Below are 11791 nucleotides of genomic sequence, written 5' to 3' on the forward strand. Positions count from 1 at the left end.
ATTTCTACCATATCAATGAAGCCTGGACAGTACCCGCTTGGTTTCCGTGCACCGTGACACCGAGAGAACCAGGTTGTGTATTATCAGGCTGATTTGTGTCGAGAAGACTCGCGACGGTCTTCTGGAAGCTGCATCTGAAGCATGGCACATAGACGTTGCCTCAATTGCCTGGTTCATATGAAGGCATGTTATCAGATCCTTCATTATTGTCTACGAGAAGTAGGATTATGGTAGGGTCCGCCTATCTAACTGACAGAAGCACAGGTCATGCGCTCAATGGTTCGATGCTGTTCGCCGTTTGCTGAATATCTTCTTCTCACGGCCATCAAAGAGGCGTTGGGCGAGACGAACACCTGGCCCCTTTAGTAGTTGTGTGCCTTGTATATTGATATATTGATGGGATTACTGCGATAGTGGATATTCATATCTTCCAAACCATAAGACGGCTGCATAAATGCCGTTCAGCCCGTGCGACGAGATTGCTCTCAGAACGAAATTCTCCCCTGTCGCTGCACTACCATGTCTGATGCTGCAGGCTGTTCTATTAACTGCTGTGTTTCTCTACAGCATATGGCGCGCTCTTTCGAAGCACATTGTGAGTTGCTGCGTGGGTCCCTTGGCATTACTAGCGGCGCTGAAAATCCGATAATTCTCCGTAGCCAAGTGCGAACGCGCCGCCTCTAGTTGACCTGACGGTACGCAGTCTCTGGCGCAACTTGGACGGCTCATATACCACTGTTTAGGAGAAGGAGATCTTCACGGACCCTCAAAAAGCTTACAGGCGAGCACTTGCCGATCATGGCCCCATTATAGCTGTGCGACGGAAGGGTCGGGTACTTGCTTTTCACGTTTTTGTGCACCATTATAAATGACCGTTTGCTAGCTGGAATACATTGTAGATGAATCCCTAAAAGCCTCAGTCTTGACGACGGACGGAGATTTCAGTTTTGAAGGTGGCACCACTACTGTAGGTCTGAGCGTAATCGTTCTGTCGCCTTCAACTCATTATTCACCCTCGAGCAGATCCTTAACCTGCATTACTTCCTGGCCATCTTTCCATCTTGGGTTTCCGATTTGGAAGACACTGTGCAGAACGGCATCAACGCTCGATTAGAAAATGTGGTTGAGCAGAGTATACACTCACCTCTGTCAAGATAAGGCCTTGTTGATCTTGATAACTGTGCAGTATTTCCCATCTTCGTGAAGAGGACGGAGGATATCATGCATCGCCACCAAGGACAACCTATAGATATGTTTGAGCATGCTCACGCTAGTATCGCGGAGGCGATGACTGTCTTGATCTTGGGCGAGGTAAGGTGTTCCTGCCCTACACTTGTGACGAACCTCACCCGTTCAGGGATACGTCAACGAGATCAACATTGCCCTCGTCACGGCGGTAGCTGCGGAGATCGCGATTCTAACGGGTATCTACCAGAATACATCCATATTCGCACGGTCAATGCCTGTTCTTTGGCGCATCTTCACTTGGTATCGTGCCTACTCACTCAATAATGTGTGATAGAGTTGGAACACTAATTGATAGGCTTTGCTCAGGTTCAGAGTCATGATGTATTCCGTCAGTTACCGCTTTTTGGGTCATTTAGGACCAGTGGTTTGGAGAGAACTCAGGGGAAAGACCTGGAGGCCTGATCCCACAATTCAGAAGGAGGATGACTGGGATAACGGCAATGTGAGCCTTGCCATTCAATCGCAATTACTTCATAAAATTGGCATCACTTAGGTCACTTTACTTGCATATTTCGCCTGCAAGCACGCAGACCCGGACACCGGTGAAGTCACCGTCTTATCTGTGGTGAAGGTTATTGTTATCTTGCTGGGGTCAGTAACCGGACAATACACATTTGTCTTGATTGCGGCTAACGTGCTATTGCAGCATCGTTTTTGCCTCTGTTCATCAGAGGTATGTGAATCATACATATTGCTTGTCCCACATTTACGCTTTGCTGGGTAGCGCTTCCGTGGTTGTATGGGTAGTATTCAAGCTTGCTACTTCCCCTGAGTATCTGGATTCCATACGACAAGAGATGAAGGAATATGTGAATCCAGAGACGGGAAATATATCCCTCTCCTGCATCTATCGAGTATTGAAAGGTGCAAACCACCTTAACGCCTTCATCCGAGAGGTCATGCGAACTAAAGGTGACACATTGATGCCATATAGGAGTACGACACATAACATGTTACTTGCCAACTATGCCATTCCTCACGGTAAGCATATATTGTCACGAGTTGGTACGGCGTCCAGCCGTTTTTTAATTTTTTTCCTGTTCATGGGCTCAAACCTGTGACCTCTGCACTACATGCCTGACATGGACACATCGTTATCTACTGTATGATTAGATTAGATGGGCGGCAGTGCACGGCACAGCTCGGGCTCCGCTGACACAGCCGCTCTGACTCACCAGCCCCCAGGGCTGCGTCAGCATACTGTGCATGGATCAGCTGTGCACGAACCAGTGTGCACAGCCTCCCCTAAACTTCCCCTATATATAAGCTGGCCTCTGTTGCCCTAGGGACCTCAGTTTCGACCTCTTGTCCCTAGGTCAGTAAGCCTCCCTTTGTATCCTTTACTTACTTCCACTAACTAATACATCACTTGTCCCTAGCCTTAGGTTTGAGCGTAGCTCACCATCGCTTCAGTGAGATCAGTCAAACACCCTCAGCTCTCAGATGCTCCCCTGTCACTTGACCTCAAGTCGCGACATATATTTTCCATTTCTCCATGCTCTCACATCAACCTTGCAGGCTTGTTACTGCTTTCTTTGGCAATGTTGTCCAATGAAAGTGTTGATTACCACGGCATGGACGCCCATATCTTCTGTCCTGAAAGGTGGTCTGGTCAGAATGCAAAGCCAGCGGTCATGACCAGCCCCTCATACCTACCATTTGGTCTTGGGAGATGGGCCTGTCCTGGAAGGTTTCTTGCCATAATGGGTACACAGGCTGTGACTGTATGGCAACTCCTTGACTGATGGCTGCTGTTAGAAATTAAGATGATGGTGTGGTCTATGGTTGCAAGGGCTACTCCAATTCTCCAAGATAGCATGTATGAGGTTATCTGTCGCGACTTAGGGTCGAGCGACAGGGGAAAACCAAATGCTGGGGGCGTTCGACTGATTCTCACCGGAGCGATGGTGAGCGACACTCAAACCTAAGGCTAGGGACAAGATAATATATTAGTTAGTAAGAAAAGGAATACAAAGAGAAGCTTACTGACCTAGGGACAAGAGGTTGAAACTGAGATCCCTAGGGCAGCAGAGGCCGGCTTATATACATGGGGAGATAAGGGCAGGCTGTGCGCACTGGTCCATACACAGCTGGTCCATGCACAGCATGCTGACGCGGCCCCGGGGGCCGGTGAGTCAGAGAGGCTGTGTCAGTGGAGCCCGAGCTGTGCCGTGCACTGCCGCCCCATCTAATCTAATCGTACAGTAGATATGATGTGTCCGTATTAGGCATATAGTACAGAGGTCGCGGGTTCGAGCCCGCAAAAAGGAAAAAATTAAAAAATGGCTAGACGCCGTGTCAACTCGTGACATTACCCCCCCTTCAACGGCGCATGACCTCATGCGAGGCACCCTTGCCCATCTCCCACCCGGAGCGGCATCGTACTTCAGTCAGCGGCGAAGGCATTGGCTGAAAGTTGAGACCATTGAATGTAGCAGCATTGAGTCGACAAGGGGCGTTCAGATTCTTCCGGTGGAAGTCGGCTATGAGGGCCGGCGCATTGGCAACATTGCGCGCCGGTTCCCATGATGTATGCGAGTCGTCATAACCCTTCCACTTGACGAGGTACTGCAGCTGACGCCGGAAGATCCTCGAATCCTTGATCCGCTCAACCTCATACTCCTTGTCGCCCTCAACCTCGATCGCAGGCAGTTCCTCCGGCTCCTGGCCCGGGATATCGCTACGCGTGTACTTGCTAAGCAAGGAGACATGGAACACTGGGTGCACCGGCACCGACTTTGGCAGAACTAATTCGTAATCCAGATCTCTAAGCTTCCGCCACACTGCATAAGGTCCAAGGCACTTGGGACTGAGCTTCTTGCTCGGCTGCTTCAGCTTAAGGTTCTGGGCATCAAGCCAGACCTTGTCCCCCGGCGCGAAGACCGGTGCCTCCTGCACGTGCTTGTCATAGTACACCTTCATGCGCTCAGCTGATAGCTCGAGCGCAGAGCGTGTGTCATCGTGAATCTCCTTCAGGATCTTGAGCCGATCAGCGGCTGCAGGCATCGCAGACATCAGATTGATCTGAACCTGGATCACAGGATTGTACCCCTGATGCAGGAAGAAAGGGGAGTGCCCGGTCGCAGAGTGAACTCGATTGTTCAGTGCAAACTCTGCAAACGGCAACTGCTTTGCCCAATCATCCTGCCTGTGGCTTATGAAAGTGCGCAGGTACTGCTCAATCTCCTGGTTCCAGTGCTCGGTCTGGCCATCCATTGATAGGCACCAAGCCCCTCTGGGCCCCGATACAGCTCTTCTCGGCAATCGCATCCCGCCCATCACTTCGGCTCAGTCACCCAACACTTTGATTTCGCCTTCAACACTCTTCGACATCTTCGATGGTGCGCGATGCTTGCTCGAAGCTTGGCACGGTTGTCCCAATACCTCACGCATAGATTGCGGGACATCTCCCACATTCGGCGGACAATAGGGCCACTTGATGCCGTTTGTCCAAGCGCGTGCATCGCTCCATGCCACACCGACGTAGCCGGTCTTGCCCGATTAGGTATCAAACCTCGCGGCGTGACTTCAATGATGGATACCGGTCCGAAGTGTCTCGTATGTTTCTCTTCATCTCCGCATTCGGCATGACGTCACTCTACCAATGGAATTGATACGTGCCACTCGGTGAGGCAGACTCGTGTAGGACAATGCAAAGCCCCTCGTACTAGTGTGCCACTCTTGATAGTCGTAGCGTCCCTTGTGTAGTATAAAATCTGGCATACTTCTCTCCAAAAATATAAGATCCAGTTCCCCCCTCGAGTTCAGAGCTCATAAGTCGAGTTCGCCCTGCATCTAAGCCCTTAACTGCGTCACTTTGTTCCTCGCTACATAACCTCGAAACCTCGTCTACTGCGTTTACTCGTCGATACCATCTCGACGAACCTTTCAACTTCGGCTATTGTCGAAGAACTGTGTTGCACCTCGAACCGCATTCTAGCTAAGTCCACCCTATTGAATTGTGTCTCTTCCCTCTACGATACATTGAAGAGCTCTGCCGAGCTTCGATTGTCTCTACCATCCCCCGCTAACTACCCACAGCCTCCGAGTAGCTTTGACGATGTGTCGAGCCACCTCGTACCTTCCCTAGCGTTTGTAGCCTTTTCCGAGGGTGTTTCTCATATTCACTCGAACTGCGGGACACCTTGCTGCTAACTCCCCTCTCACTGAAACAATAACCTGCCTCTAGTCCTTTTAGGTTGTACCCAGGTTAGGGGTTAGGGTGTTGTAGATCACATCACCGTCTGAGGGTGGAATGCTGTGGAAAGCACTGGCTCGATCCCGAGTCCCTTGTACACCGCATGGAGATACTTTGAAGCAAACTGGGGACCTCGGTCTGATATGACCTTGGCCGGGGCCCCATGATGCTTGAACACATTGTGGATGTACAGATCTGCTGCACCTTCTGCTGTCAGGGTCTCATGACAGGCTGAGAAGTGGACCTGCTTGGTAAAGCGGTCGGCGGTGACCAGGATCAAGTCGAATCCATTAGACTTTGGCAAGCCAATGATCATATCGGTCGTGATGATCTGCCATGGGTGCTTGGGGATCTCGCTCGGCTTCAGCGGTCCCTGGGGCTTGGCTGGGAATGTCTTGGTACGGTTGCATACGTCACAGGTGCTTATGTACTCGTTGACGAATTTAGACATTTCTGGCCACCAGTAGTTCCGTGACACGAGCTCAAGGGTTTTGGCACGACCGCCATGACCAGTGATCGGCGAGTTGTGGTGGATCTTGACAATATCCTGCTGGAGCTCCGCGTTCCTTGGGACGTATACACACCCATGGAACAGCAGAAGCCCTTGGTCGGCATTCCACTCCTCAAAGCCCCTTTGCAGCCAGGGCGGCCCGAGGTCCTGCACCTTTTCAAGTGCCTTGGCCACTACACGATCCTTCTCTGAACATTCCCTGATGCGTTTCATAAGCGACTGATCAACTGTTACTGAGGCATGGCCGCGCCTGGCAAAGGTGATGTGGAAGCGCTCTGGTTTGAGAACCACCTGATCGGTGTTATTGTCCTCATCACCAATCTGATGATCTGGCCGGCAGGACAGGGCATCGGCCTTTCCATTCGACGTCCCGGCTTTATGCATGATGTGGAAGTCAAAGCGAGCCAGGAATAATGACCAGTGTGCTTGGCGATGCGTGAGATGCTGGGATGTACGGCTGTCACGACTTGGCACGGCGCCTAGCCATTTTTTAATTTTTTCCTTTTTGCGGGCTCGAACCCGCAACCTCTGTACTACATACCGGATATGGACACGTCGTTATCTACTGTACGATTAGATTAGATAGGACGGCAGTGTGCAGCACAGCTCGGGCTCCGCTGACACAGCCTCTCTGACTCACCGGCCCCCGGGGCCGCGTCGGCATGCTGCGCACGGACCAGCTGCGCACGGACCAACGCGCACAGCCTGCCCTAATCTCCCCATGTATATAAACCGGCCTCTGCTGCCCTAGGGACCTCAGTTTCGACCTCTTGTCCCTAGGTCAGTAAGCCCCTCATGTATTCTCTTTCTTACTTAACTAACTAATACATTTCTTGTCCCTAGCCTTAGGTTTGAGCGTCGCTCACCATCGCTCCGGTGAGAATCAGTCGAATGCCCCCAGCTCCTTTTCGGTTTTCCCCTGTCGCTAGACCTCAAGTCGCAACAACACCAGTACTCGAGGTTCTTATGATTGGTCACGATCTTGAACTGATTGGGTAACCCCTCGAGATAGTGGCACCAATCATCCAGCGCCTCAATGATTGCGAGCATCTCCTTGTTGTAGATCTCATAGTTTTGCTGCGCTGGATCCATCACATGGGATCGGAAGGCTACTGGGTGCCATTTACCGTCATCCTGCTTCTGCATCAACATGCCACTGGTGGCATACCCTAAGGCATCGACTTCGATGCACGTCTCCCGGTTAGGGTCGTATAGCGCCAAAACTGGAGTTGTTGCAAAGAGTTGTTTGAGCTCATCAAAGGCGTGCTGCTCCTCTTCACCCCAATGCCATAGGTCGTTCCCTGTAAGCCGGTTGAGTGGTCACGAGATCTTAGCGAAGTCTTTGATGAAGCGGCAGTAGAAGTTGGAGAACCCCTGGAACTTCTGAACATCCTTTTTGTTCCGGGGTACCGGCCACTCATTAATTCCTTTTAGCTTCGCGGGATCCATCACTACCTCATTGCCACCGAACACATAGCCAACGTAGTCGACCTTGGGAACATCCCATTCGCATTTCTCAGGCTTCAGGAATAGATCATTGTTTTGAAGGCGACAAAGAACCTCGCGTGTGACCTTTTCATGCTCCTCTTTGTTGGTGGAGAAGATGAGTATATCATCCAGGTACACAAGGATCTTTCCGCCGACGATGAGATCATGGAAGATCTCATTTATCATGGCCTGGAAGGTTGCAGGAGAATTGGTGAGGCTGAAGAACATCACCAGAGGTTCGTACAGCCCCCAGTTAGTCATGAATGCCGCCTTTCATTTGTCACTGGCTTTGATCCGGACATTGCTATATCCCCATCTAACATCAAACTTGGTAAAGAGCGTGGCGCCACGGAGCTTGTCTACCATTTTGGCGATTAGTGGCAGCGGGTAGCGATTTTTGACGGTGATCATGTTCAGCTGGCGGTAGTCCTGCACGGGTCGAAGCATCCCTTCCTTCTTTTTGATGAAGAAGAAAGGGGACGAAATTGGCGACTTCGACTCCTGTATGTAACCCTTCGCCAGCTGCTCCTTTAGGAACTTGTCGAGTTTCTCCTGCTCGTTGTTTGACAAGGGATACACCTTCAAGTGGAACATCGAATAGCCGGGCACAAGCTTGATCGCGTGATTATAAGGCTTCCTTTCGGGTAGCCATTCTGATGCTTCTTTGGAGAAAACCTTCAGAAACTCGTGGTACTGTTTGGGCACCGACTCCTCAGTGGTCTTGACGACCTTCTTCTTGATCTCCTCCTCAGCGAATAGCTGGGAATACGTATTCCCAGCTGCAACGAACAGCTGGGGAGCACCAGGAAGCATAATGCCTTGCTCCCAGGCCTCGATCAAGTTGGCTTCATCCCATTCAACATTTACCAGATCTTCTTCGGGTTCGAAGTCCGGGAGTACCTTACTCCGGCAAGTGCCTATAATTGACCGTTTGGACTTCGGCAAACGCCTGCGTGCCATGAGCCTGACCCCCGTATCACACGCAGTCGCTGCTTGCTCCATTTGGCCAGTCCTCCTGGCACTGCATGTTTCAGGGCATCGTGACAATTTGACGGAGCCTTTCTCCCAATCAATTTCAGGGTTATGCTCGCATAGCCAGTCCAACCCGACAATCACATCCTCTGGACCTATGTCCGTGACTGTAAACACTGTCTTCTTGACATGTTCTCCTATCTGCATCTGTAGCACGGCTACTTCTGAGATGCTTCCGTCTTTATTCAGGGTGCCATCGATATTATAGAGCAGAATGGGCTCCTTCAGCCTCTGCGTCTGCACCTTATTCTCTATGACAAATCACTTGTTGATAAACTTTGTGGTGGCTCCGCTGTCCACCATAGTGATTATGTCTTTGTGCCATCTTTTTCCTTGAAGTCTTACTGGAATGTGAAAGTGCTGAGACCCCTGGTCCAACCCATACACCATTGCAGAAGACAATACATTGTACTTGTTACATGATACTCGCGACCTGACGCATGCGGCACAAAGCGCGGACTGGATCAAAAAGACTCCTCCTTCATTGCTCGGTAGTGCTCGAGCTCCTCGCACATCGACTTTATATGTGCTATTAAGTCCGCCAGCTCAAAACTATCCAATTTTGCTAAAGCGGCACTTGTACTCGCCGAGGATGAAGCGACGGGGGCGCTTGTCGCCACCTGGGTGGAACCCAAGGCAACCGTAGCCTGCGCGTCAGCGTGTTTTGTGTAAGGCTTGTCCTTACAGTTGAGGCACTCAAAACGTCGGTACCCTTGCTTCCCACAGCCAAAGCATTCGCCTGGAAAGTCACCTTTTCTGACGGCCACATTGATGCTGGCCGAAGCTCCTTGTGGTCGGGGTGCACCACCACGTGCCCCACCGCGTCCTCGACCTTGTGCCGAGAAGAAGTTGTTCAACTCAGTGATAGGCGCCAAGCCCCTCTGGGCCCCAATTCACCTCTTTTCGGCAGTCGCATCCCGCCTGGCACTTCGACTCAGTCTCCCACCACTTCGATTTCGCCTTCGACGCTCTTCGACACCTTCGGCGGCGCGCGACGCTTACTCGAAGCTCGGCATGGTCGTCCCGACGCCTCGTGCGTAGATCTCGGAACATCTTCCGCATTCGGCGAACAATAGGGCCACTTGACACCGCTCAGCCAAGCGCGCGCATCGCTCCAAGCCACACCGATGTAGCCGGTCTTTCCCGATTAGGTATCGAACCTCGCGACATGCCTTCAACGACGGACACCGGTCCGAAGTGTCTCGCATGTTTCTCTTCATCTCCGCGTTCGGCATGACGTCACTCTACCGATGGACTTGGTATGTGCCCCTCGGTGAGGCAGCTTCTTGAGGAACAATGCAAAGCCCCTTGTACCAGTGTGCCACTTTCAAATAGTCGTAGCGTCCTGTGTAGTATAAAATCTGTCGTACTTCTCCCCAAAAATACAAGATCCGGTTCCCCCCTCGAGTTCAGAGCTCATAAGTCGAGTTCGCCCTGCGTCTAAGCCCAAAACCGCGTCACTTCGTCCCTCACTGCATAACCTCGAAACCTCATCCACTGCGTTTACTCGTCGATACAGTCTCGACGAACCCTTTGACTTCGACGATTGTCGAAGAAACTGCGAACCGCGTCCTAGCTAAGTCCCCCCCCTTCGAGTCGTGTCCCTTCCTTCTACGATACGTCGAAGAGCTCTGCCGAGCTTCGATCGTCTCCACTAGCCACCCCCAGCCTCCGAGTAGCTTCGACGACGTGTCGAAGCCACCTCGTAGCTTCCCCATTGTTCGTAGCCTTTTTCCGAAGGCATTTCTCATGTTCACCCGAACCACGGGACACCTTGCTGCTAACTCCCCTCTCACTAAGACTATAATCCGGCTCTCTAGTCCCTTTAGGTCGCACCCAGGTTAGGGGTTAGGGTTCTGTAGGTCATATCATCGGGCCGACGTGCCTGGCTAATGTCAAGGATCTGCTCGACCTCAGTGGTGCGCTTCTCAGCTTCTTGCCACGTGGTGAAGGCCTCAAGCTCAATCTTTTGGTAGACATGGGAGGGGATGTCGCTCAGGTACTTGTCGCGTAGTTCTAGGTCCCCATACCCAGAACGGTCCGCCGGACCCTTGAACAGCGCGGAGAACTCTGCAGCAGTGCATTTTTCACAGACCGACTTGTCCACACAGAGTTTTGCCAACTCTACTTGTGCCGCTGCCTCATCGTTGAGGTTACCAAAGCAAGCCTTGAAGGTAGCAGTGAAGGCTGCTTCGTTCCGGAATGGGGTCTTGACTCCTTGTACACCCATCTGCACTGATGCGAGCTGGGAGAAGTAAGGAGTGGCCCAGGTGCAGGCATCACCATTGAGCAGGCTGAACGCAACCTGCACCTTGAGTTCAATGGTTGTCCATGATGTGTTGACCAACCAATAGATGCGGAGTTGTGACAGGAACCTGTTGCATTCGATGACGGTCTTGCCATCGTATCAGAGTGGGAGGAGAAGCTTTAAGGTCTCCTTGTCAGGGGCAGTCGCAGGGGAAGACATTATCGATGGCAGGAGGGACAGAGGACGGCGCGGGGGCGGAGGCGGCTGTGGTGGCCCTTTGCTGGTTGGACTTCCAGGGGAACAAGTGCACAAGCCGCCTCGTGGCGGTGACAGCGGTGAAGGTGCTGGAGGAAGCCCAGAGGAGGGGTTACGTATGTCAGGGACTGCTGACGTGGAGGCAAGCACTGTCAGTGAGGTGGACTGAGCAGAATCCGCAGACTCAGACTCCGAGACTCCTTCTTCACCCGCACCCTTCTCAGGCTCAAGCTCTGGTGCAGGGTCTGAAGGGAGATCTCCTCGCATTTGACTTGGACTGGCAACAGTTTGGGGGAGGTAGGAGCTGGGGGAGACAGGGCGAGAATGTCGTGAGGTGGATCGGGAGGCGAGGGTGCTACGGGAGCCAAGCGGATGTTGGGCCCTTCTGATCACCTTGTACCATGGGTAATCCTGCTCGATCGATCGGGGTGTCCGATTGGGGCACAGCTGCTGCTCACAGGTGAGGATGATAGTCTCAGGGCCATCTGGGATGTAGACGTCGACGAGGTCCTGAGAGTCGAAAGCGTGAACTTGGCCTTGACAGGCAGCCACAATGGAGGGGGGGAGGACGGGGAGGTGCACGTACTACGAAAGGCTGTGCTAATCTAGCTTACACCTACGGCGCTCAAGATGACACTGAGATTTACAGTTCACATAGGGCCCAATACTGCTTTTGACTATTATGCAGCAGGAACCAAGGCTATGCATCCATGAGAACAAGTACCGCCCACTGAAGTGTAGGTACTGAAGAGTTTGTTTCCTGAGTGGTGGCAATGTACAGTAGGCTATCTACGTATCATAGGGTATAGTA

The 11791-nt window shown here is 52.0% G+C and overlaps 3 protein-coding genes across 3 annotated transcripts; 1 reads left to right on the forward strand and 2 right to left on the reverse strand.

The window, feature by feature from the left end:
- Positions 1 to 454: 454 nt before the first annotated feature.
- On the forward strand, positions 455 to 3176 carry POSPLADRAFT_1152628 (hypothetical protein; the record flags this gene model as incomplete). Its single annotated transcript, XM_024486674.1, has 13 exons — positions 455 to 595; positions 660 to 695; positions 744 to 833; positions 884 to 967; positions 1024 to 1132; positions 1187 to 1311; positions 1358 to 1488; positions 1555 to 1690; positions 1742 to 1839; positions 1895 to 1921; positions 1973 to 2229; positions 2767 to 2955; positions 3007 to 3176. The coding sequence occupies 13 exons, from the start codon at positions 455 to 457 to the stop codon at positions 3174 to 3176; spliced, it is 1593 nt and encodes a 530-aa protein (XP_024335283.1).
- Positions 3177 to 8941: 5765 nt separating this feature from the next.
- On the reverse strand, positions 8942 to 10788 carry POSPLADRAFT_1152579 (hypothetical protein; the record flags this gene model as incomplete). The annotated part of the gene is made up of 3 exons (XM_024486668.1): positions 8942 to 9334; positions 10133 to 10146; positions 10359 to 10788. Coding segments are annotated over 3 exons (837 nt in total), but the record flags the coding sequence as incomplete, so codon positions are not given.
- Positions 10789 to 10918: 130 nt separating this feature from the next.
- Positions 10919 to 11565, reverse strand: POSPLADRAFT_1153001 (hypothetical protein; the record flags this gene model as incomplete). Its single annotated transcript, XM_024486708.1, has 2 exons — positions 10919 to 11014; positions 11110 to 11565. Coding segments are annotated over 2 exons (552 nt in total), but the record flags the coding sequence as incomplete, so codon positions are not given.
- Between the last annotated feature and the right edge of the window lie 226 nt (positions 11566 to 11791).

The sequence above is a fragment of the Postia placenta genome (assembly GCF_002117355.1).
Source record: "Postia placenta MAD-698-R-SB12 unplaced genomic scaffold POSPLAscaffold_14, whole genome shotgun sequence".
Lineage (NCBI taxonomy): Eukaryota > Fungi > Basidiomycota > Agaricomycetes > Polyporales > Adustoporiaceae > Rhodonia > Rhodonia placenta.